This window comes from Thalassophryne amazonica, chromosome 12, assembly GCF_902500255.1.
Source record: "Thalassophryne amazonica chromosome 12, fThaAma1.1, whole genome shotgun sequence".
Classification (NCBI taxonomy): Eukaryota; Metazoa; Chordata; class Actinopteri; order Batrachoidiformes; family Batrachoididae; genus Thalassophryne; species Thalassophryne amazonica.
The window spans coordinates 37,709,484-37,736,056 of record NC_047114.1 but is presented as its reverse complement, the minus strand read 5'-3'; the positions used below and the strand labels follow the sequence as shown (position 1 = coordinate 37,736,056).

The 26,573-nt window shown below is 42.8% G+C and overlaps 1 protein-coding gene across 1 annotated transcript in view; it reads right to left on the bottom strand.

Annotated features, from left to right (window-relative positions):
- Nucleotides 1-26,113, bottom strand: part of LOC117521907 (protein shisa-like-2A) — a 34,311-nt gene extending 8,198 nt beyond the window's left edge. Inside the window, exon 1 of the mRNA XM_034183271.1 lies at nucleotides 25,784-26,113. Coding sequence (XP_034039162.1) covers nucleotides 25,784-25,965 — 182 coding nt within the window. The 5' untranslated portion in view covers nucleotides 25,966-26,113. The remainder of the gene's footprint in view (nucleotides 1-25,783) is intronic.
- Nucleotides 26,114-26,573: the final 460 nt, after the last annotated feature.

Sequence of the window (26,573 nt, the reverse complement as noted above, 5' to 3'; positions counted from 1 at the left end):
TTGAGTGATTCCATATTTTTTTCCTCTGCTTGGTCTAAAAACGTAACCGTTACTGACTGCCACAATCTTTTTTTCTTGATTTCTTATAGTGTTTCTTAAAGCCAGAAAGTTGCCATTTGAAATGACTTTAGTTTTGTGTCATGTCTGTGATCTGCTTTTTTTTCTACAAAATTAAACAACTGAATGAACATCCTCCGAGGCCGGTGATTCCATCATTTTTGCCAGGGGTTGTAATACACTGGTACTCAAAAATGAAACAATTTCCATATGGCTGACAAGGATCATTTTGATGAATGTGACTGCATCCGTGACTTTTATCCTCGCAAACGGAATTCTGAACGAAAAATTGCATAAAAAATCTTTAACAAACACCTATCCTGGATTGTATAACATTGTCTTTTAAGAGTATTTTGTGGTTCTTCAACATTCCAATGAAAATCCCTATAATTACCGACTATGAGGTAATTCAACATTTATGACATCATATTATGTCATAAATGAGGTCATGACATTCTGATCTCATGCTGTTTTGTTTATTTACATTTACGCCAATGTTCCAAAGCACTGTATGGCTGTTAAATAAAAAAGTAATCAAAAATATACCCTTGGATACTAAATTATACACTCAACAAAAATATAAACGCAACACTTTTGGTTTTGCTCCCATTTTGTATGAGATGAACTCAAAGATCTAAAACTTTTTCCACATACACAATATCACCATTTCCCTCAAATATTGTTCACAAACCAGTCTAAATCTGTGATAGTGAGCACTTCTCCTTTGCTGAGATAATCCATCCCACCTCACAGGTGTGCCATATCAAGATGCTGATTAGACACCATGATTAGTGCACAGGTGTGCCTTAGACTGTCCACAATAAAAGGCCACTCTGAAAGGTGCAGTTTTGTTTTATTGGGGGGGGATACCAGTCAGTATCTGGTGTGACCACCATTTGCCTCATGCAGTGCAACACATCTCCTTCGCATAGAGTTGATCAGGTTGTCAATTGTGGCCTGTGGAATGTTGGTCCACTCCTCTTCAATGGCTGTGCGAAGTTGCTGGATATAGGCAGGAACTGGTACACGCTGTCGTATACGCCGGTCCAGAGCATCCCAAACATGCTCAATGGGTGACATGTCCGGTGAGTATGCCGACCATGCAAGAACTGGGACATTTTCAGCTTCCAAGAATTGTGTACAGATCCTTGCAACATGGGGCCGTGCATTATCCTGCTGCAACATGAGGTGATGTTCTTGGATGTATGGCACAACAATGGGCCTCAGGATCTCGTCACGGTATCTCTGTGCATTCAAAATGTCATCAATAAAATGCACCTGTGTTCTTCGTCCATAACAGACGCCTGCCCATACCATAACCCCACCGCCACCATGGGCCACTCGATCCACAGCAATGACATCAAAAAAACACTCACCCACACGACACCACACACGCTGTCTGCCATCTGCCAAAAGCATCTGCTTTGCTCAAAAAGTAAATGAGTCCACCCACCACTTTAATCATATCTTAGATCTTGTTCTGACTTATGGTATGGAAATAGAAGACTTAACAGTATTCCCTGAAAACTCCCTTCTGTCTGATCATTTTTTAATAACATTTACATTTACCCTGATGGACTACCCTGCAGTGGGGAATAAGTTTCATTACACTAGAAGTCTTTCAGAAAGCGCTGTAACTAGGTTTAAGGATATGATTCCTTCTTTATGTTCTCTAATGTCATATACCAACACAGAGCAGAGTAGCTACCTAAACTCTGTAAGGGAGTTAGAGTATCTCGTCAATAGTTTTACATCCTCTTTGAAGACAACTTTGGATGCTGTAGCTCCTCTGAAAAAGAGAGCTTTAAATCAGAAGTGTCTGACTCCGTGGTATAACTCACAAACTCGTAGCTTAAAGCAGATAACCCGTAAGTTGGAGAGGAAATGGCGTCTCACTAATTTAGAAGATCTTCACTTAGCCTGGAAAAAGAGTTTGTTGCTCTATAAAAAAGCCCTCCGTAAAGCTAGGACATCTTTCTACTCATCACTAATTGAAGAAAATAAGAATAACCTCAGGTTTCTTTTCAGCACTGTAGCCAGGCTGACAAAGAGTCAGAGCTCTATTGAGCTGAGTATTCCATTAACTTTAACTAGTAATGACTTCATGACTTTCTTTGCTAACAAAATTTGGACTATTAGAGAAAAAATTACTCATAACCATCCCAAAGATGTATCGTTATCTTTGGCTGCTTTCAGTGATGCCGGTATTTGGTTAGACTCTTTCTCTCCGATTGTTCTGTCTGAGTTATTTTCATTAGTTACTTCATCCAAACCATCAACATGTTTATTAGACCCCATTCCTGCCAGGCTGCTCAAGGAAGTCCTACCATTATTTAATGCTTCAATCTTAAATATGATCAATCTATCTTTGTTAGTTGGTTATGTACCACAGGCCTTTAAGGTGGCAGTAATTAAACCATTACTTAAAAAGCCATCACTTGACCCAGCTATCTTAGCTAATTATAGGCCAATCTCCAACCTTCCTTTTCTCTCAAAGATTCTTGAGAGGGTAGTTGTAAAACAGCTAACTGATCACCTGCAGAGGAATGGTCTATTTGAAGAGTTTCAGTCAGGTTTTAGAATTCATCATAGTACAGAAACAGCATTAGTGAAGGTTACAAATGATCTTCTTATGGCTTCGGACAGTGGACTTATCTCTGTGCTTGTTCTGTTGGACCTCAGTGCTGCTTTTGATACTGTTGACCATAAAATTTTATTACAGAGATTAGAGCATGTCATAGGTATTAAAGGCACTGCACTGCGGTGGTTTGAATCATATTTGTCTAATAGATTACAGTTTGTTCATGTAAATGGGGAATCTTCTTCACAGACTAAAGTTAATTATGGAGTTCCACAAGGTTCTGTGCTAGGACCAATTTTATTCACTTTATACATGCTTCCCTTAGGCAGTATTATTAGACGGTATTGCTTAAATTTTCATTGTTACGCAGATGATACCCAGCTTTATCTATCCATGAAGCCAGAGGATACACACCAATTAGCTAAACTGCAGGACTGTCTTACAGACATAAAGACATGGATGACCTCTAATTTCCTGCTTTTAAACTCAGATAAAACTGAAGTTATTGTACTTGGCCCCACAAATCTTAGAAGCATGGTGTCTAACCAGATCGTTACTCTGGATGGCATTTCCCTGATCTCTAGTAATACTGTGAGAAATCTTGGAGTCATTTTTGATCAGGATATGTCATTCAAAGCGCATATTAAACAAATATGTAGGACTGCCTTTTTGCATTTATGCAATATCTCTAAAATCAGAAAGGTCTTGTCTCAGAGTGATGCTGAAAAACTAATTCATGCATTTATTTCCTCTAGGCTGGACTATTGTAATTCATTATTATCAGGTTGTCCTAAAAGTTCCCTAAAAAGCCTTCAGTTGGTTCAGAATGCTGCAGCTAGAGTACTGACGGGGACTAGCAGGAGAGAGCATATCTCACCCGTGTTGGCCTCTCTTCATTGGCTTCCTGTTAATTCTAGAATAGAATTTAAAATTCTTCTTCTTACTTATAAGGTTTTGAATAATCAGGTCCCATCTTATCTTAGGGACCTCGTAGTACCATATTACCCCATTAGAGCGCTTCGCTCTCAGACTGCGGGCTTACTTGTAGTTCCTAGGGTTTGTAAGAGTAGAATGGGAGGCAGAGCCTTCAGCTTTCAGGCTCCTCTCCTGTGGAACCAGCTCCCAATTCAGATCAGGGAGACAGATACCCTCTCTACTTTTAAGATTAGGCTTAAAACTTTCCTTTTCGCTAAGGCTTATAGTTAGGGCTGGATCGGGTGACCCTGGACCATCCCTTGGTTATGCTGCTTTAGACGTAGATTGTGGGGGGGTTCCCATGATGCACTGTTTCTTTCTCTTTTTGCTCCGTATGCATCACTCTGCATTTAATCATTAGTGATCGATCTCTGCCCCCCTTCACGGCATGTCTTTTTCCTGGTTTTTTCCCTCAGCCCCAACCAGTCTCAGCAGAAGACTGCCCCTCCCTGAGCCTGGTTCTGCTGGAGGTTTCTTCCTGTTAAAAGGGAGTTTTTCCTTCCCACTGTGGCCAAGTGCTTGCTCATAGGGGGTCGTTTTGACCGTTGGGGTTTTTCATAATTATTGTATGGCCTTGCCTTACAATATGGAGCGCCTTGGGGCAACTGTTTGTTGTGATTTGGCGCTATATAAGAAAAAAGTTGATTGATTGATTGATCTGCCCTGGACAGTGTGAACCGGGATTCATCCGTGAAGAGAACACCTCTCCAGTGTGCCAAACTCCAGCGAATGTGAGCATTTGCCCACTCAAGTCGACGAACTGGAGTCAGGTCGAGACCCCGATGAGGACGACGAGCATGCAGATGAGCTTCCCTGAGACGGTTTCTGACAGTTTGTGCAGAAATTCTTTGGTTATGCAAACTGATTGTTTCAGCAGCTGTCCGAGTGGCTGGTCTCAGACGATCTTGGAGGTGAACATGCTTTGGCTTTGTTTCTTTTCTCTTGAATGTCACCCTTTGGTTGGTGCCCTGTACATTTGTACTGCTTTTTCAGATGTACAGTCTGTCTCTTTTTATAAATACATTTTGACTTATACTCCAGTTACTTTGTAGTTCCCTAACATAGAATCACGTGGCATTCCGAAATTGCATGAATAACTTTTCAGTCTTAACATATGGTTCTATCGATTGTCCTGCATTTAATTTCTAAAATCATATCCATACTTCAGGCATGTAGGTTTCATTTTTCTTTGGTGTGAACTTGTCTTTTTATTCTTCTGTAAAAGCAAACATGAGCATCCAATGTGCTACAACCTGCCGCTGTTAGCAGTAATGCCATCTTCCATTTCTCATCCAGACCAATGGTGAGACCATGAAGTCAAAACTTTGTGTGGATGCTTTGCCACTGTCATTGATGTTGACATTCAACTTCATCTCATCTAGCTGATGAACAGATTTCAGTTTTTAATTTGGTTTGAGATATTTTGTCCTGGTACCTTGTATTGATGGACAAGAAATCTTGTTAGAACCGTTTCCTTAGTAGAGCTGCTTCCTTGAACTAAAGCTGGTTAACAGGTCATGGCCTATCTATTACAATGCCCAGTAGTGGCGCCAACTGTGCACAATAACATGGCGATACAGTTTTAGGAAGGTATAATCTACAGTAGCAGTGTTGTGTGTTGGGGGGGTTTGGCTGGACATTTTGGTGTTCTTTTCTTTGCTCTCCAAACTGGTTTTTGTCTGTGGAGAAGGTGCTGGCAGAAGAGTCCTTCACCCTCATCAGTATGATTTGCAGCACCTGTGGATGATGCTCACGTGCAAACTTAAAGACTTTCAGCTGAAGCAGATAATGAGATGGCGTTCTCCATTTAAGCCATGAGTGATTCAAGCAGAATTGCTGGGAACTCGACCTTGTGACTTTCGTTTGTGAGACGCTGAGGACCGCGCCTGGGTTTGACACATCATGCCTGTGAAGGAGGACGGGTGAGGGACACATGCTGTCAGCACACATCAGAGGTGATTGATTGTCTGAATAAGTGTTAACAGTAATTTGGTATTTTGTTACGCAGTATATTTGAACATTGATGAGAATTGTGCAGCTCGCTTCTCACGGCCGTGACGTGCGGACTGATGATCCCCCACCTGTTGTGAGAAGCTGCTCATTTACATAAAGCTTAAATTCAGACCTGAATGTGTTGCTGATAGTGTGTGCCTTTGAAGGATATTAGTTGTAGCTGCTGACTTACCTCACCTTTTTTATCCTTCACAGAGTCGGTTTGTCGTGTCCACCTGGGGGGTGTTTGGCGGTGAACGTGAGTCCAGAAGTGCCGGGCTTTGATCCCTTTGGGCGCTGGAGAGCGCGCCGTCCTTCACTCCGCCAGATAAACGCACTTTTTGTTGTACACTGAGTATTGCACAAGAAGGGGAAAATAAAATTGTTTTGTTTTTTCTGGAACCGCTTTCTGGTTATTTAGCGCTGGGTTCAGTCAGACGCAGGTCCGCTCCTCAACCTGCGTCGGCACATAACAGTAGTTCCCGGCCATTCTAAAATGGACCCAGCGGCAGAAGCGGTTCCATTTGCCGAAGGAGTTCAAGAACACTTGGAGAAAATATGGGAGCAATTACAGCATCTCGCAAACCAAATTAAACAAACAGATGCCCGCGTTACGGAGCTTGCAGCACAAGCCGTTCTGCTTCCTGCTGCTCCAGCTGCGGCACCATCGATACCGGTGCAGATAACTCCGTCACCCAGAGATTCGGCTTCCGAACCGATTGTTTGTTATCCGGAGCCTTGTGCGGGAAACGTTGAAGCCTGTGCTCTGTTTTTGATGCAATGTTCTCTGGTTTTTGCTCATACCGTTGCCCAACGGTTGCTGAATCTCAGGCAGGGGAGGCGGAGTGCGGCGGATTATTCTGTGGATTTCCAAATTTTTTCTGCTCAGTCCGGTTGGAATGCTGCAGCTTTAAGAGGAGTGTTTGTGGATGGTTTAAATGAGTCATTAATAGACGAGCTAGCAGTCCGTGACGAACCAAAAGATTTAGATGAGCTAATATCTTTGGTTATTTGTCTAGATGATCGGATAAAGGAGCGTGGACACGAGAGAGGGCGGACATCAGAGCGGGTCTTTTCGTTTTGGGGCTTTCCCCGACACAGATCTGGGCTGCCTCTTCTTCGCCCCACTGAGACTCCTCCGACGGGACCTCTGGCTCCTCTTGCGGATGAGTCCATGCAGCTCGGACGAGCTGAAGCCGCCATATTGCCCCGTCACATAAGCGTGAAGAAAAACAGTGATGACGTATCTCCAGGTGTTCTGGGACAGGCAAAATAATGGACACAAAAAAAAAAAAAAATTATTTGGGCTGTTTTGTTTTTTTTTGTAAGGGGTTATAAATTGTTTGGGGATTTAGAGGCGGTTCTGGTAGCGTGAACGACTGGCGGTTCGGAGCTCGGCTGGACTCAGTCAATCGTTGGTTTTTATTGTTTGTATTTAGGTATTTTCTGTTTAGGATGGGGTCGTTTTGTTTTGTTGTTTTTTATTTCCCTGCTTCCCTAACCCCGACCTCACTCGCCCTAAGACCGTTCGTCTTATGGGTTGTGGGGTGGTGCAGGTTGGTCAGGCTGAGTGTTCTCAGAAGACCTCTGCACCTAGGGGGGGGTTGTCAGGGGCGTTTTTTTTGGGTTTGGTTAGGGCCCGGTTCCACTCCAGCCTCGGTGGGCCTTTGACCGTTCGTCATTGGTGTTGCCGGGGTGTGGTTGCAGCGGGAACATACCTCAGTCGGAGGGGTGGGCCGATCTGTTGCCGTTCGACATTTCGGTAGTTCCACCCCTCCCGATAGGCTGGGGGTATGATCGGGTTGGGGCACCGGACGTATTTCCGGTTTTCCGCTGCGCTTTGGGGTTGGGGCCGGGTTAGTTTTTCCTGTTCCCTTCCCCGGCTTAGTAATTTTGTGCCGTTCGCCAAAATTGAGCCGACGAAGGGCTCTGGGAGTGGTCTGGGGTCTTTCGGGGTGCTGGGGGAGGTAACAGGGTTTGTCGATTGTTTTATTTGCCCCCGGGATAGTTTAATGAAGTCCACCGGGGGTTGGATTTTTGTGTTTCTTATGTTTCCTTCCAGGTTCCACCTCCAGGGTTTGATGGGACGGTCCTCTGGGGGGGAATTGGCTTGTGGGGCCGACTAGCCAAGTGTGGCCAGGTCTGGGGTTCCTGGGTTGTGGGGAGGGTGCCTCCTGGGGTTGATGGTACGGTCCTCTGGGGGGCGCTGTTGCTCCATGTGTACCTGGGGACCTCTGTGGGATTCCGGCTTTGGCTGTTTCTCCTGGAACTGGCGGTAAAGGTCTTCTGGGGGGTGTTGGGCTCTGCAAGTCATTCTGGGGGGGTTGTTTGTTATTTTTCTTTGTGAATTTATGTTTGTATTGTGTTGTTGGGGCTGTGTTGGGTTTTTGCATTTGGGAGTTTTTCTTTTCTTCCCGGGGTTGGATGGGACGGCCCCCTGGGGAGGTTTTGGGTGGGTTTTGTGTTTTTCTTGTATGTTAGGTTGTACTTGGGTCTCTTTTGGGGTTTTTGTTGATGCCAGCCGGCCTTCCAGCTGCGGTGCCCTGTCCTGCTGTCTGCGGTGGACCTTGGGAGCGTTACGCCGTCTGCTTCCTGATGAGGACCCCGGAGGGAGGTGCTGTTCTCGGACCTGGTCTGTTCGGTCGCCGGGAGGCTTCCCGTTGAAGGGGGGGTACTGTCGTGTGTTGGGGGGTTTGGCTGGACATTTTGGTGTTCTTTTCTTTTCTTTGCTCTCCAGGTGGTTTTCAAACTGGTTTTTGTCTGTGGAGAAGGTGCTGGCAGAAGAGTCCTTCACCCTCATCAGTATGATTTGCAGCACCTGTGGATGATGCTCACGTGCAAACTTAAAGACTTTCAGCTGAAGCAGATAATGAGATGGCGTTCTCCATTTAAACCATGAGTGATTCAAGCAGAATTGCCGGGAACTCGACCTTGTGACGTTCGTTTGTGAGACGCTGAGGACCGCGCCTGGGTTTGACACATCGTGCCTGTGAAGGAGGACGGGTGAGGGACACATGCTGTCAGCACACATCAGAGGTGACTGATTGTCTGAATAAGTGTTAACAGTAATTTGGTATTTTGTTACGCAGTATATTTGAACATTGATGAGAATTGTGCAGCTCGCTTCTCACGGCCGTGGCGTGCGGACTGATGATCCTCCACCTGTTGTGAGAAGCTGCACATTTACATAAAGCTTAAATTCAGACCTGAATGTGTTGCTGATAGTGTGTGCCTTTGAAGGATATTAGTTGTAGCTGCTGACTTACCTCACCTTTTTTATCCTTCACAGAGTCGGTTTGTCGTGTCCACCTGGGGGGTGTTTGGCGGTGAACGTGAGTCCAGAAGTGCCGGGCTTCGATCCCTTTGGGCGCTGGAGAGGGCGCCGTCCTTCACTCCGCCAGATAAACGCACTTTTTGTTGTACACTGAGTATTGCACAAGAAGGGGAAAATAAAATTGTTTTGTTTTTTATGGAACCGCTTTCTGGTTATTTAGCGCTGGGTTCAGTCAGACGCAGGTCCGCTCCTCAACCCGCGTCGGCACATAACAAGCAGGTTTCATCACAATCCACAAAGTGCTTGCAATGCTATTGTGAACACTGGGTTTTAGAAACTCTGCCACCTGGTGGCCACAGTTAAAGCTGAAAAATGCCTTGTGTTGAACTTGTCTGAAGTCTTAGTGAGATAATCGTGATATATGAAGTCCTTGTCACAATATCACATACACAACATTTCAGAGGGCAGGAATCTCAATTTACCAGTCGATTAAAAAATGCAATTCCTCCATCAGGTATCTGGGTTTTCACTCCAGGACAGGTTGAGAAGCTGAAATATCCCAGAGGGATGCGGAGTAGATTTGCTGTTTCTTCACATCAAAAGGAGCCAGTTCAGGCGGTTAGAGCATATGTTAAGGATGCAACCTAGTTGTGTCCCTAGGGAGGTCTTCCAGGCATGTCCAACTGGGAGGAGACAGTCCGGGGAAGACCCAGGACACATTATATTTTATCAATGTGCTTTTATGCTTTTTAAATGCTCTGTGTTTTATATTTTAGGTCTGGGGAGGACAGCCCAGGACAGAGCTGGACTTCCTGACCAGCTTATTCAGTCTCTTTCTCTCCCGCTCTGTGCTGTCCGGGGCCCAACAGACGACAGCACAGAGGAGAGCAGAGGCTACAACAGAGTCATAGAAGGTCTTAAGCAGAGGCCTGCTCACTCCAAAGGATCTCAGTCTCCTCAGGAGGTGGAGGCGACTCTGGCCTTTTTTGTACAGGGCGTCAGTGTTGTGAGTCCAGTCCAGTTTGTTGTTGAGGTGAACACCCAGGTATCTGAAACTGTCCACAGTTTCTATGTCCTCCCCCTGGATCTTCACCTGTGGGTGAGGTGGTGGTTTCCTCCTGAAGTCGATCACCATCTCCTTCGTCTTGCTGGTGTTGAGACACAAGTGGTTGTGCTCACACCAGTCCACAAAGTCTGTGATGACCGACCGGTACTCCAGCTCGTTCCCCTCAGACACACGGCCCACAATGGCGGAGTCATCAGAGAACTTCTGGAGATGGCAGCTGTCTGTGTTATAGGTGAAGTCCGAGGTGTAAAGGTTTCCCGGAGGAAACCCACGCAAACACGGGGAGAACATGCAAACTCCACACAGAAAGGCCATGGGAATTGAACCCACGACCTTCTCGCTGTGAGGCAACAGTGCTAACCACTAAGCCACTGTGCTGCCCTATAATTATACATTTATTGTTATTTACAATAATTATTCAGATCCTATTGTCTTATGTACAGTTTGTACATGTTCAATCAAGCCCCTCTATTTTTTTGTCACATGATGATTTCACAAGGACCACAATGGAAATAAGCGTTTAGTGCTTTACTGTGTTATCCGTGTATCATTGAAACATTCACCTCTGTGTTTATATTGATGTTACAGAATAAACTCAATCAATGAATCATAAACAATATTTTATTTATGTTTTAACAGCATACATGAGCTTTTGGCAAGAGCAGAAATTAGCATACACGCTGACATCCACACAATGTCTTGTAAATCACTCCAGAGGTGTTATCGGGTTACAAAAACAGCCATTTGAATTTTTGAAGTGTTCATTTGTTGGTAGCTTTTACTTAATATATGAGAAAGATGTTATATTTACACACAAACAAAATGGAATTAACAGCTAGCTAGACCAGCAGTGGCGTCACCATGCTAACATCCGTGAAATGTTTTATAAATCACTCCAGAGGTGTTATCAGGTTCCAAAAACTGTGTTTTCAGTTTTAGAAGTGTTAATTACTCGCTACCGTTTACGTACTAAATGAGAAACATGTTATATTTACACATAAACAAAAAGGATTTGGAGCGCCAGAGAGAGAGAGAGAGAGAGAGAGAGAGAGAGAGAGAGACCAGCCAGTGACATCACAGTTCTGCTCTATTCAGATTGGCTGTCACCCCAGCTCCTCAAAAAAAGAAAAAAAAGGATTTACATGATTCATAGCATTAAAAATATGAAACAAAATGTGACATTTTAACCTCTTAAAATACCTCTTAACATAGGCCAAGGCTAGTCATCTTTGAACTTGTTCAAGTGTAGCGGGATGAAGGTCCGGGTCCTGATTGAAAAGATGTTCCCGCTAGCTTGGCTAATGGGGGAATTGTTATGTGCAGACGCAGGTTGAGGAGCAGACCAACGTCTGACCGAACCCAGCGCTAAATAACCAGAAGCGGTTCCACAAACAAAACAATTTTATTTCCCCTCAGTGCAATAATTAGTGTACAACATAAATATTTAGTTTGTCTGGCGGAGTGAAGGACGGCGCGCTCTCCAGAGCCCAAAAGGATCGAAGCCTCGGCGCTTCTGGACTCAGATTCACCGCCAAACACCCCCCAGGTGGACACGACAAACTAACTGTGAAGGATGGAAAAGGTGAGGTAAGTCAACAGAGCTACAGCAAATATCCTTCAGAGGCACACACTATCAGCAACACATTCAGGTCTGAATTTAAGCTTTATGTAAATGAGCAGCTTCTCACAACAGGTGGAGGATCATCAGTCCGTACGCCACGGCAGTGAGAAGCAAACTGCACAATTCTCATCAATGTTCAAATATACTGCATAACAGAATGCCAAATTACTATTAACGATCATTCAGACAATAATCACCTCTGATGTGTGCTGACAGCATGTGTCCCTCACCCGTCCTCCTTCACAGGCACGATGTGTCAAACCCTGGCGCGGTCCTCAGCGTCTCACAAATGAATGTCACAAGGTCGAGTTCCCGGCAATTCTGCTTGAATCACTCATGGCTTAAATGCAGAACGCCATCTCATTATCTGCTTCAGCTGAAAGTCTTTAAGTTTGCACGTGAGCATCATCCACAGGTGCTGCGAGTCATTAGGCCTGCACGTGAACATGCTCCACATGTGCAGCTAATAATGCTGATGAGGGTGAAGGACTCTTCTGCCAGCACCTTCTCCACAGACAAAAACCAGTTTGCATACCACCTGGAGAGCAAAGAAAAGAAAACAACACAAAAATATCCAGCTAAACCCCCCAACACCCAACAGGAATTCCCCTTTGGTTGACCTGGTAAAGGAATGGTTTTTAGTGCGAGCCGCCCAGGTTCGATCCCACCGCCATCCCGGGCACAAAGGTCCTACGGTCACAATCTGGCATCACAAACAGGATGTGGGTCGTCACAGAACATGCTTAAATGCACCTGTGACTTCGGGACAAAGTCAAAAATGGTGGGGAGATATGTAGCGGGATGAAGGTCCCGGGTCCTGATTGAAAAGATGTTCCCGCTAGCTTGGCTAACGGGAAGTGACCGTGTGACCGTAGGACTACAAAGGTCCTATGGTCACACAAGGTCTGTGTCCCAAGAATGTTCCCTGTGAATTTGAAGACCGACAGTAATAGGACTGAACTTGTGCTAAGCATGGACAGACGGATGGGCGGACGCAAAGCCTTCGCAATACTTGATGGCCATATTTGATGGCCTCGGTAAAAATGTATGTTCCCTTTTGAACGCTTCTATTCATAAGTCATGCATTAGACTTGCAATGCAGCTTTGATTTCATATGATTAAGGCAGTTTAACTGTTTGACAACACCTGCTATGTTTCATTTCTACAGTGCTTCAAATAATTGTGAACCGACATTTTTTTCCCTTCTTTTTTCAGGTCATCTGTGCTGATGTACAGATGACTCTTCTTGCAGCTGAACACAATTGCTATACGGTAAAATCACCAGTGTAAAATGAACACTAACAGTCACCAGTGTTAGTGTTAGTGCTAGTGTGTCGGTGTTCATTTTACACTGGTGATTTTACTGTGGTGAATTTAGTGAACACTTGAACATTAAGTCAAAATTCTGTTAGCATTGTACTTGTTTGTGTATTATGTTCTGAAAGAGATGTTATCTTCACTAAAGACGAAAGCATGTGCAACACATTGTTTGGACTGATTTATTTATAATGAATTGTTTGTTTCTTTCAGCACAACTTGTTGATGTGATGAAATACCAGCCATATTCATTTTTCGTTGATGGGTTAAATTATACCGGCTTGAAAAAGACCCCCATAGTTACGCTTTGCACTCTTGGCGTTCATGGCCACACATGGGTGTCCCACACTGGTAAATTCAAATGACAGGTTTGCTAAACATCCCCACAGCATGATGTTGCCACCCCCAAGCTTCCCTGTAGGAATGATGAGACAAAATCTAAAAAAAAAAAAAAAAAATAAATCCAGAAATCACAATGTATGATTTTTTAAATAATTTATTTGTATGTTATTGCTGCAAATAAGTATTTGAACACCTGTGAAAATCAATGTTAATATTTGGTACAGTAGCCTTTGTTTGCAATTACAGAGGTCAAATGTTTCCTGTAGTTTTTCACCAGGTTTGCACACACTGCAGCAGGGATTCTGGTCCACTCCTCCATACAGATCTTCTCCAAATCTTTCAGGTTTGTAGTTTCAGCTCCCTCCAAAGATTTTCTATTGAGTTCAGGTCTGGAGACTGGCAAGGCCACTCCAGGACCTTGAAATGCTTCTTACGGAGCCCCTCCTTAGTTGCCCTGGCTGTGTGTTTGGGGTCATTGTCATGCTGGAAGACCCAGCCATGACCCATCTTCAATGCTCTCACTGAGGGAAGGAGATTGTTTGCCAAAATCTCGCAATACATAACTTCATCCATCCTCCCTTCAATACGGTGCAGTTGTCCTGTCCTCTTTGCAGAAGAGCACCCCCAGAGTATGATGTTTCCACCCCCATGCTTCACTGTTGGGATGGTTTTCTTGGGGTTGTTCTCATCCTCTAAACATGGTAAGTGGAGTTGATTCCAAAAAGCTCTATTCTGGTCTCATCTGACCACATGACCTGCTCCCATGCCTCGTCTGGATCATCCAGAAGGTCACTGGTGAACTTCAAACGGGCCTGGACATGTGCTGGCTTGAGCAGTGGGACCTTGCTGCCCTTCAGGATTTTAAACCATGACAGCATCATGTGTTACTAATGTAATCTTTGTGACTGTGGTCCCAGCTCTCTTCAGGTCATTGACCAGGTCGTCCTGTGTAGTTCTGAGCTTTCTCAGAATCATCCTTACCCCACAAAGTGAGATCTTGTATGGAATCCCAGACCGAGGGAGATTGACAGTCATCTTGTGTTTCTTCCACTTTCTAATAAATAATCATAACAGTTGTTGTCTTCTACCAAGCTGCTTGCCTGTTGTCCTGTAGTCGACAGGTCAACAGTTTTGTCCCTGGTGTCCTTAGACAGCTCTTTGGTCTTGGCTATGGTGGACAGGTTGGAGTGTGATTGAGTGTGTGAACAGGTGTCTTTTATACAGGTAACAAGTTCAAACAGGTGCAATTAATACAGGTAAAGAGTGCAGAATAAGAGGGCTTCTTAAAGAAAAATTAATAGGTCTGTGTGAGTCAGAATTCTTGCTGGTTGGTAGGTGTTCAAATACTTATTTGCAGCAGTACATTGTGATTTCCGGATTTTTTTTTTTTTTTTTTTTAGATTATGTCTCTCACAGTGGACATGCACCTAAAATGAAAATTTCAGACCCCTCCATGATTTCTAAGTGGGAGAACTTGCAAAACCGCAGGGTGTTCAAATACTTATTTTCCTCACTGTATGTAGATAGGTGTTTGCCTTTCCAAATCATGTCCATCAACTGAATTTACTTAATTTTCATGGACCCCAATTAAGGTGTAGAAACATGATAAAGTGGATATGACACCTAAAAAATTAGGTAAAACTGATATAAATATCAAAAATATACATACAGTATAGTAAGTTGAAAGTGGTTTTAATCATTATCACTGAGAAATAAAGTTTGTACAGCTTCTCAAAAGTGTGTTTCTTGGAAAGTGCGCTGGCAGCGTTCCATCAGTGGTCACGTAATGCCGTGATGTCACAGTGTATAGAGTCCCGTCTTTGTCTGTTCGATTGACAACAAGAACAGATAGACCTCAGCATGGACAGTGACGAGATCGAGAACTTTTCTGACTCCTCTTCAAGTGTGGATTGTTTCTGTGAGGAAATCGAGACTGACTCGGATCCTGAGGATGTTGCAGCAGTGATTAGATGGTGGTTATGGCGGAGCCGAAGCAGAGGCAAGAGACGTGCCAATTCCGATGGATTTTGGAAGGCTGCAGAATACGGAATGGTAAGGGAGGCTTTGATTTTTGTTGCTGCTGTTTATAACACTATAATTATAGCATTTTCGATTCTAGCGTCTTGTTTACTGCCTTTGTTATTTTTCAGGACCCGCAATAGTGTAGGTACTACTTGCGGACCACCATCATTATCCTCGGGTTTTTGCCGTTTTCGAGTGCCTGGCATTGCATTCATCCATGTTTAGTTACGTTATTTTCACGAAAGAATAGGAAATAAAGGGCGAAAGTTTCGAAAAAGATCGCCGAAAACAACAGTGAACATGCCGCTGCCGTGTTTACTACGTATTGCACTGATATTTTTACAAGTTCCTTGACCATTTCAAGATTATTGTGAACATATTATTTGGGGTTGACATTTTATGTGTTCCTGTGAGCGGTGAGAACATGGAGAAGGTAGAGGAAAGTGTCTGCTGTCGGGAGCAAATGCGGGTGTGCGAGCGGAGGGAGCACCAGCCTGACATTTCATGCATCACACAACACTGCGGCTTTCGATCAATCTGCCTGGACTTGAAAAGTCTAAAACCTTTCGCCCTTGTGTTTGTGCAATATGTTGCGACACACTGGTCAGGCATATCGACAAACAATTCCCTGAGAGCTGTGTTTAATCAATGTTTCTGCCGCTAAAAAAAGTGTAAACAACAGCCGCCAAGCGCGCAAGCTGATACGGTCCACAGGCAGTGATGTATTTCAGGCTTGGTGCTCATCGGGAAGCTGGTCACGGGGCGTTCACATTTTTCAGTGGCGGTATGTTCAAATGTTGTATATAACGGGAGAACCGCGTCCATTTTCCCAAAACACTTAGGTTGACCGAATTATATAACCTTTGTTACATGTAATAAGACTGTTGTCTTTAAGTGTCATATCCACTTTAAGGATGAACAGTGGAAACAGGATGCACCTGAGCTCAATTTTGAGCTTCATGGCAAAGGCTGTGAATACATGTGATTGCTTGGTATCAGTATTGGATTGGTATTTTATTTTTATTACATTTACAAAAATTCTCCCAAAATCTTTTTTCACATTGTCATTATGGGGTATTGTGTGTAGAATTTTGAGGACAACAATGAATTTCATCCATTTTGGAATAAGGTTGTAACACAGCAAAATGTGGAAAAAGTGAAGTGCTGTGAAGACATAAAATAAAATTGAGGGTGCTCCCACAGAGCTACTGTACACCACAAAAAAGACTCCTTGTACACCAAAGAAAAAAATGGTTTAAATGTAAAATATGTATAGGCATGTGAATCTCATCACTGACAACAATTTGATACACACCTCAATACACAACCTGGTCTCACAACAAGTCGTGATTCAGCAGCACGAAATATACATTAATCTATTGGTTTGTGATATTGTGATGAAAGGCGCCTCATTTTCATCACAACAGTACAAATTCATTCTAATTCATTCCGTGATGGCTGCTCGAAATTGAAAGTCAAGCGGTGGGGTCGGGGTGGTTATGGTTAGGGTGGTGGGAAGGAGTTGGGTTAGTAATAGTATAGTGAGTTTAAAAAAAAAACCCTGTCACGAAAATTTGACTCATTTCGTGGCGGGTGCACAAAAAAAAAAGTCAGACTGGGCTGTGATACACTACCAGCGATACGATACATATAGCGATACAAGACGATACAAGACGATACTGACGATACGATGTGATACGATTCACCCCCTGTTCCCAATTCGATGTGATTTAATATGAATTTGATGGCGATTCAATTCCTCACAATGAGATTTGGTGCAATACAATTAGGGATGGATACTGATAAGATTTTATTGATATCAATGCAATTATCGATTCCGCTTATCAATCTGATCTTTATCGATTCCCTGATCAATACCTCTTGTGAATTTTCTGTGTACTAAAAGTAGGCTTTACCAGTTTTCTATGTCAACAACATTTTATTGAGTCAAAGTAAATAAATATGAAATTGGTCACTGGATCCTTGATCTCTGGACATAAATAAAAATCAATAAAATCTGTACATGGTCACTGGATCCTTGATGTACATAGTGGATCCTAGATCTCTGGACATACATATAAATGAACAAAATCTGTAGTTTTTGTCAAAAGCATTTCCTTTCAGATATTAATGACACAAATGTAACTCCATAGACTCTGAGCTGAGTTCTTCAGCCACCTGAGCTGCATTTCAGGATGTGTCCTGAGGACACGCAGGAAGTGTAGCCGCTTCTGAGCTTTCTTAACCAGAGCTCTGATGTTGGAGGTCCAGGTGTGGTCTGTGGAGATGTGGGTGCTGAGAAACCTGAAGGGGGTGACAGTTTCCACCTGCTCTCCATTTATTGTGTGTGTGTTGGGGGGGGGGGGGGGGGGGGGTCTTGTCTGTTCTTCCTTAAGTCCATGATGAGTTCTCTTGTCTTATGAACATTCAGGGTCAGGTTGTTCTCTGATCACCAGAGCGACAGTTCCTCCACCTGTACGCTGTCTCGTGGGGAATTTGAAGTAGACACTACAAGTGTAAATTTGTGGAAGAGGAAGATAAGAGCAGATGTTTGCATGGAATAGATTCTTGTTACTTTGTGGGATCCCCTTGAAACTAAGGGCTCCTTCACACAGAGAAGGAAGAGATGATGGTGAGGACGACGTTTGGGTTACATTTATTTTTATTTTGTCTCCGTGTGTTTTGCTGGAGTAAGTTGAAGAACTCTTCGGAGGTTTAAAACAGGACAAAACTCATCAAATCAATGACACGAAAGTTTCACGGGGATCCTTTTGGAGGCGCATGGAGGTGCGCACATCAGATCTTTCTCGTGGTTTAATGACAATTGCACATCCCGGTTGGAGGAGAGACGTTTGTCTGACTCGTTATAAACCGTGTCAGGCTTCATTCACACTGTAAGCGCGCACACGTCACGGAGGCTGCTGATCTGCGCTCTTTACTGCGGGGTGGAAAGGAGCGAATCCACCTCTGCCAGCTGCAGACTGACTCCTCTGGATCCACTTCAGCTGACGAGCTGCTCGGATTTATTCCCGAATGTTGCTCCTGATGTGGAAACGAGGATGAAAATTTAAGATAAAACGAATGAGTGATGTTTTTTGTTTGTTTTAGGGGGTCAAAGCTGTGATCTTTATTGGAACAGCAGACCAGTTATAATGGTAATAGGGGAGGCCGGGGCTGTTTGTAACAGTGTTCAAAGCTGCAGCCATGCTGGTATTTTGATTTCACTTTACACGTTATGAGGATCAGTTCACAGAATTTAAATATTACAACCCCTGGCAAAAATTATGGAATCACCGGCCTCGGAGGATGTTCATTCAGTTGTTTAATTTTGTAGAAAAAAAGCAGATCACAGACATGATACAAAACTAAAGTCATTTCAAATGGCAACTTTCTGGCTTTAACAAACACTATAAGAAATCAGTAAAAAAAATTGTGGCAGTCAGTAATGGTTACTTTTTTAGACCAAGCAGAGGGAAAAAAAATATGGAATCATTCAATTCTGAGGAAAAAATTATGGAATCATGAAAAACAAAAGAATGCTCCAACACATCACTAGTATTTTGTTGCACCACCTCTGGCTTTTATAACAGCTTGCAGTCTCTGAGGCATGGACTTAATGAGTGACAAACAGTAATCTTCATCAATCTGGCTCCAACTTTCTCTGATTGCTGTTGCCAGATCAGCTTTGCAGGTTGGAGCCTTGTCATGGACCATTTTCTTCAACTTCCACCAAAGATTTTCAATTGGATTAAGATCCGGACTATTTGCAGGCCATGACATTGACCCTGTGTGTCTTTTTGCAAGGAATGTTTTCACAGTTTTTGCTCTATGGCAAGATGTATTATCTTGAAAAATGATTTCATCATCCCCAAACATCCTTTCAATTGATGGGATAAGAAAAGTGTCCAAAATATCAACGTAAACTTGTGCATTTATTGATGATGTAATGACAGCCATCTCCCCAGTGCCTTTACCAGACATGCAGCCCCATATCATCAATGACTGTGGAAATTTACATGTTCTCTTCAGGCAGTCATCTTTATAAATCTCATTGGAACGGCACCAAACAAAAGTTCCAGCATCATCACCTTGCCCAATGCAGATTCGAGATTCATCACTGAATATGACTTTCATCCATTCATCCACAGTCCACGATTGCTTTTCCTTAGCCCATTGTAACCTTTTTTTTCTGTTTAGGTGTTAATGATGGCTTTCGTTTAGCTTTTCTGTGTTATGTGTCGGACGCAGCTCGGAGAACCGACCAGCGTTTGAAGGACCCAGTATGAAATAAGCAGAGCACGGTACAAAGGCTAACTGAATTTAATACATAACAGTGATAATACAAAAAGATGCGGCCTGGCGTGGTGCGCTCCCAGCAGCGCTAACGGTCCGGAGCCAGAAGCTGTTTCGGACCCAAGGACCCCGCCGACACCCCCCAGGTGGCCGCAACAACCGAGTCTGTGAAAGAAGGAACCATTATGTGAGTCCACACTCTACACACAGAACACTTAAAGGTGTACAAACAGCAAACACTTCCTGGCTTGATTACTGATCAGCTTCCAACCTGCAGGCATGGAACATCCAGTTCACAAAACTCCACCGCAGTGGAAGCTGATACATGACTAACAAACAGCTCAATACAATAAGGTGTGAGGGACACCACATTTACTGACTGTATAAATGTTAGTCACAAAATCCAACGTACCTCAGGAAGTGTGCTGACGAGCGTGAGACCTCACCCCCTCCTCTTTCACAGACCGTGCATCAAACCTGGACGTTTCTCAGCATCCGCTGCTGATGAGATGGCTCCCAAGACGACGATCTCACCCGTCTGGTCACAAGGTTGAGTCTCTGGCAAATACACACTGTGCACTCCAGTCTTAAATGCCAACATGCTCCAATCCATCCAGATGCACCTCAGCTGTGAGTCCTGACGAGTCGCAGGTGATCAGGGTGAGGTCCTGACAGCCTCAGCAACACAGCCACTCAGTCCCAAATGCACGCCACCTGGGAGGAAAACAAACAGACAAACAAACCGGCAGCCAGCCCCCCCCCCAGCCATATAACATTCTGTATGTAAATCCCATTTCCTTTAGGCGGTTTCTCACAGTTCGGTCACAGACATTGACTCCAGTTTCCTCCCATTCCTTCCTCATTTGTTTTGTTGTGCATTTTCGATTTTTGAGACATATTGCTTTACGTTTTCTGTCTTGACGCTTTGATGTCTTCCTTGGTCTACCAGTATGTTTGCCTTTAACAATCTTCCCATGTTGTTTGTATTTGGTCCAGAGTTTAGACACAGCTGACTGTGAACAACCAACATCTTTTGCAACATTGCGTGATGATTTACCCTCTTTTAAGAATTTGATAATCCTCTCCTTTGTTTCAATTGACATCTCTCGTGTTGGAGCCATGATTCATGTCAGTCCACTTGGTGCAACAGCTCTCCAAGGTGTGATCACTCCTTTTTAGATGCAGACTAATGAGCACATCTGATTTGATGCAGGTGTTAGTTTTGGGGATGTAAATTACAGGGTGATTCCATAATTTATTCCTCAGAATTGAGTGAGTCCATATTTTTTTCCCTCTGCTTGGTCTAAAAAAGTAACCGTTACTGACTGCCACAATTTTTTTTCCTGATTTCTTATAGTGTTTCTTAAAGCCAGAAAGTTGCCATTTGAAATAACTTTAGTTTTGTGTCATGTCTGTGATCTGCTTTTTTTCTACAAAATTAAACAACTGACTGAACATCCTCCAAGGCCGGTGATTCCATAATTTTTGCCAGGGGTTGTATTTGGAGTATTGCACACTCTAAAACAAATTATTTGCTCAGTTTAAAAACAAAACAAAACCCTAAAATAGCAATTTGCATGTTTTTTAAAGAAATTCTAACTCAGCCACTGAGTACACACAAGACATATAGTCAGACAAACCCAAGTTTAGCAACACATTTAATTAAGTGGTTTTGTATACTTAATTTGCTTTGTCCTCTACACTGTTAATTTTAACCAATTTAATTTAAAGGTTTTGGTGTTATTAGTTAGTCAAGTTATTTAAGTTTTTCAAGCTTCTTTAGTTTGCCTCCATTCCACTCAGTAATGTTCATGTAAAATAGTACCTTAATTTTCTCTCACTCTTCTCTCACACACACACACACACACACACACACACACACACACACACACACACACACACACACACACACACACACTCTCTCTCTCTCTCTCTCTCTCTCTCACACTCTCACTCTCACACACACACACTCTCTCTCTCTCACACTCTCTCACACACACACAAACATTTTCTCTCTCTCTCTCTCACTCTCTCTCACTCTCACACACACTCTCTCTCTCTCTCTCACACACACACACACACAAACATTTTCTCTCTCTCTCTCTCACTCTCTCTCACTCTCACACACACTCTCTCTCACACACACACACACAAACATTTTCTCTCTCTCTCTCTCTCTCTCTCTCTCTCTCTCTCTCTCCCTGTGAAGGTGGTGTGAACATTGTTGTATGTATATAATATTCTTTTGTCAATTGAAGAATTTTTCCATATTTTGAAAGACTGTAAATTTGCTGATATTTTCTATTTTGTTAAGGTCGGTGTCATTGTGAACCCCAGGATCTGTTTGTCTGAAGATAAAGGCAGTTCAGTACAGTTTGGTGTACTATGTGTGTCAAATGGTGTCAGATGGTGAAATGTTCTTTGCTCAACAACTTGAGTGTTGTATTTGATACTGTTCCTTTCCAAAGTAGAAATGGGGCCTAATATAGCTGTAAATGGTTAACTTTATCTGTAAAACTGCTGATTTTGAGAAGGACATGAAATGATTATTGTGGAATTGTAGTAATTTTCTGACTGTTCACTTGAATGCCTGTACTGGACAAGGCAAGGGAATCTATTGGCACAGCAGCCCCACCAAGACTGTTTTTCACCAGCCGCCACTGGTTGTTAGTTTCAAGGGTATCCCAAAAAGTAACAAGAATCTATTCCGAGAAAAACACTGCTCTTAATCCTGTTCCTCTTCCCCAAATTTACACTTGTATTGTCAGAGCCGGCCCAAGGCATACGCCAACTACGCGGTCGCTTAGGGCCTCCACGCCTCCAGGGGGCCCCGAGAGCACCGAGATGTTGTGATAAAAAAAAGTAAATATATACATGAAATTAAAATAATATTGAATAATTGAAATGAAACTGTATTACACCCGAAAAAAATAAATTCATTTTGACTAAATACTAATACTAGGTTAATTGATGCCTCCTGTTGGCTGCTGCCACCGTTGAGCAAATTTAGATGCACCGCTTGGGTCAGGAGGTCGATGACTAATCGTGAGGAATGAAGCAAGTCATGTCTCAGAAAAGAAATTATCCCTCTGGAGCGGAGAAAAGAAAAAAGAAGAAGTTGGAAGACGAGAAAAAAGAACAAGACAAAAGTAGGTTTGCATGTCCAATATTACAATTTTTGTTGTCATTATTTGCGAAATGCTCCGTTCGTTTAGTGTAAAGTGCTTTAGGTGTCTTAAAGTCAGAGGCGATTGCTCTAAGACTGCAAGTGAAGCTCAGCTTCCCCTAAAATGTCAAAAAATAAGTGATCAAATATATACATGTGTGTACATGTCATTGACTAAATATGCGCTACAACGCGCTCAACTTTTGTTCAGAATCAGCTTCTTATCACTGGTAACGACGCAGCTTTCCTCTCACTCAAACCCGCACAAAGCATGCAGCGAAACGAGCCGAGTCATTGGATAAATGCTGGGCTTTGTCCCGCCCATCGGACGCTCAGCGTGTCTGGGGGGTCTATGGGGCAGTGGGCTGGCCTCGGCTGGCCCGGACGCTCAGCTTCTGCATGATGATTGGATGATCTGTCTGAGGCTGAATCCCTTTTTGATTGACAGCAAAATGAGCGAATCAGCGATCTTTTGGTGTAAACATCCGTGGGAGCATTTTTTAATTTTCATTCTGTTCTGAGTTGAACCGGAGACTTTCCTAATCCTCAGCAGCATTTTCTTTGTTAAAAATGACTCGCGACAAATCGAGCTTCTATTTCTGGTGTTTTTTTGTTTTTTTTTTGTAGCTGCTTGTGTTTGGAGACTGACTTCTATCACTCTTTCTGACTTCTATCACAGTTTCTGTCCCTACCGAGCAGCGGGTGCTGCTGAGCTCCTCCACCGTCACAAAGCACTCACAGGCGGACACACTTCACACTAGCCTCACGCCAGTCCCAGCTAGCGAGTTAGCTAGGTAGCAAGCTGCACATAATGGCAGACAATTTGAATGTTGTGGACCGGATTTTGGCGAAGCCATTTGATAGTCTTCCTTACGAAGAAAAACTTAGACTTAAACAGCAGGGCAGATCAACTCCTCAGATTAATTTGGTGCAAAAGGTGTGGAAAGTAGCTCAGCTGTCAATGGTTTGCAGACCAAAGTTAAAGCAGTAGCCCCCAGTGCAATGTGTGTGCATTGCTATGCACACACATTGCTGTTATGTTGTGGATTTATATGTTCATTTTGGAGATTATTTAAGTATTGTATTTATTATTTAAGTATTTAATTTTGATTACAACTTTATTTTTCTGTAAGATACTGTAAATGTCATTTGATTCTATTTTGTATTTGGATATTGAACATTTTGCACACCATTGCACATCTGAAAGAAATTAAACTATTTAACGTGTTTACTATAAATGGAGTCTCCTGCCTGCTGATGTTACTTTCAAACAGTTAAATTAATGAGCCATACTTATACATCACTCTGTATGTAGAAGTTAATTAAAACATATTTATGAGTTTGTTACCCCTTTAAGGTTAAAAACAAGAATGACACCTGTATGATGTAAGATAATTACAAATAATGCTAATGATTGTGGGTACGTTACACACATAACAGTGTAGCCTATGGAATAATGAGGCGTCTGGTGCTGAGGTGATGGTAGGGGGGCCCCCAAATGAAATTCTGCTTAAGGCCCCATAAAGGCTTGGGCCGGCCCTGTGTATTGTCTAGTTCAAATGCCCCACAATTCTGCAAAGGGGTAAACGCATCACTAAAAGTTTCTTCTACTTGGAGGATTTTAGCTAATTTCTAATGTTGGTGCATTTCACATAGAAATAATAAAATAGGAACATTAAACCATTATTAACCAACAATAAAACCATTATTCCATTAAATACACTTAGATAAACTTAAATAAATAAACTTACTGAGCTCTGTCAACCAGGCACAAGCAGAGATAATCAAGAGCCACGATGCACTGGATTGTCCATCATAAAAAGTCCTCTAAGAAGAAACCTTTTTTTTTTTTTTTTTTTTTTGCCCATAGTACTTCTCCTGTGTTGTAGTTATTTGCAGCATATCTGTGTTTTTTATGTGTTGTGTGAATTTGCAGCAGACACATTATCAAATTAAATTGTAAGCTGTTTTGATTATTTGATTATGTTTGTTTGGAAGTATTTTTCTCAATCTGCAAGACATTTTTGATGCAATTACCTGTTGTATATTATTTATTTATTTTTGTATCCATTGGCACTTTCTAGAGCCCGACCGATATGGATTTTTTGAGGCCGATGCCGATAACGATATTTGGATGAAAAAAATGCTGATAATCGATAAATCGGCTGATTTGCCAATAGCCGATAAATCAGCTGATATTATTATTATTTTTTAAAAATTAATAAAATGGTCTTTTTTCGACCCTTAACAAAAAAGGTATGAGCTAAAAGCTGATGTTTTGTCCCCATATTGATTAACTTTGTAACAGAGAAGAATTTTCAAGTTCAAAAAATGCATTAAACCTTTGTGAAATTAGCAAATACATGTCCTTAAAAAGAGTTGTGAAATACATCTGATCTTGTACCTCTTATTGCTTCAACTTAGATATAGGTTCAGGATAAGGATATAGATCCTTACAAACTTACTTGTATGCTTTTGTCAGCCGATCAGTGCAGTGTGATAGCGAACTATGGGGGCCAGTGATGAACACATTTAAGCTGGGGTGTAAGCAGCTCTCAGTTGAATGGAGTCAGCGCTCCATCTACTGGACAAATGGTGCAAGGACATTTTACATTGCCGACACAAACATTATTTCAGTAACTGTTCTGTTTATGAGAAATTATCGGCATTTGTTAGTGTTGTCTTAATTGGGACATCCTGTTGCCTCTATCAGCCACCTTAGGATACATTAATCACGACTAATTGAAATTAAGTGAAATTTGATCTGAAATGTCACAGCAAAAAAACACAAGGGTGACCGTGAGTTTGGTGGGGGAAAGGGGCAGCATCAGCACCCTCTAGATACGCCCCTGTATCAAGTGAGAAAATGCATTTAAAAAAAATTACAGTAAAACTTTATATAATGTTAAGCTATAAAAAGCAACGAAGGGTAATTTATTGAAGCATTGTGAGTGCACACGCAAAAAAATGACCTGGATGTACACTAAAAATCTGCAGTGACTTTTTAAGCCAGCAAAGAGGAGAAATGAAAATACACACTGATGAAGACACAAATCTTGAGTGAAGTGAATCCTTACCTCAGCCACCACATGTATCCATATTCATAAGGGAAAAAACTGTTGGGATCGTCGCAGCAGTACTTGAGATCATTGAATCCGCAGCAGTAGACGGCAGCAGCAGCACTTCCAGGTTTGGGGCAGGAGAATCCGTCCATAAACGCACCCTCAGCGGTCGTGTAGCTGCTGCACTCCGCACTCATGCTGCACCGCACACGAACACGTGGGATCGTGGACTGGAGCTAAACAACCTGCTGCATGTCTCTCCTGCACTGAGCTCTTCGTCAGCCCTTTTGTGTCACTGAACGGACATGCGGGCGGGGAGTAGGTGGAGAACTTTGAATTCAAACCATCACACATTTATTTACTGTAAAAGATGTGTGTGTAACTGGTGGCCCAGGGGCAGCATACAGCCTGTGGCTTTCATCAACCATGGCTTCCCCATGGTTGATGAAAGTTCCCCAAGTTTCTAAATAGTTCTATTTTTTTTTGGGGGGGGGGGGGGGGGGGCACACTAATATCCATCAGAACGTGAACAATGACTTCTGATTCAGACAGACTTGGCACCTGCATCCACAGTATTATAGCGTCTTTCAGAGTCCCATCATCCCCTGCATGCCTGGAGTGGTTCCGGTTTGACCAAGCGGCAACACTCGAGCCAGGATATTGGCCCTAACTGGGAGGTGCAGTTTCTTAACTAGCCACTTGAGGCTGGCTCCACAACGGAGCACATTCCCATAGTACTCCATGTTAAAATGTCCAACTTTAGAGCAGAAATAAACATGTTTAATGCCTAGTACAGTGATTTTCA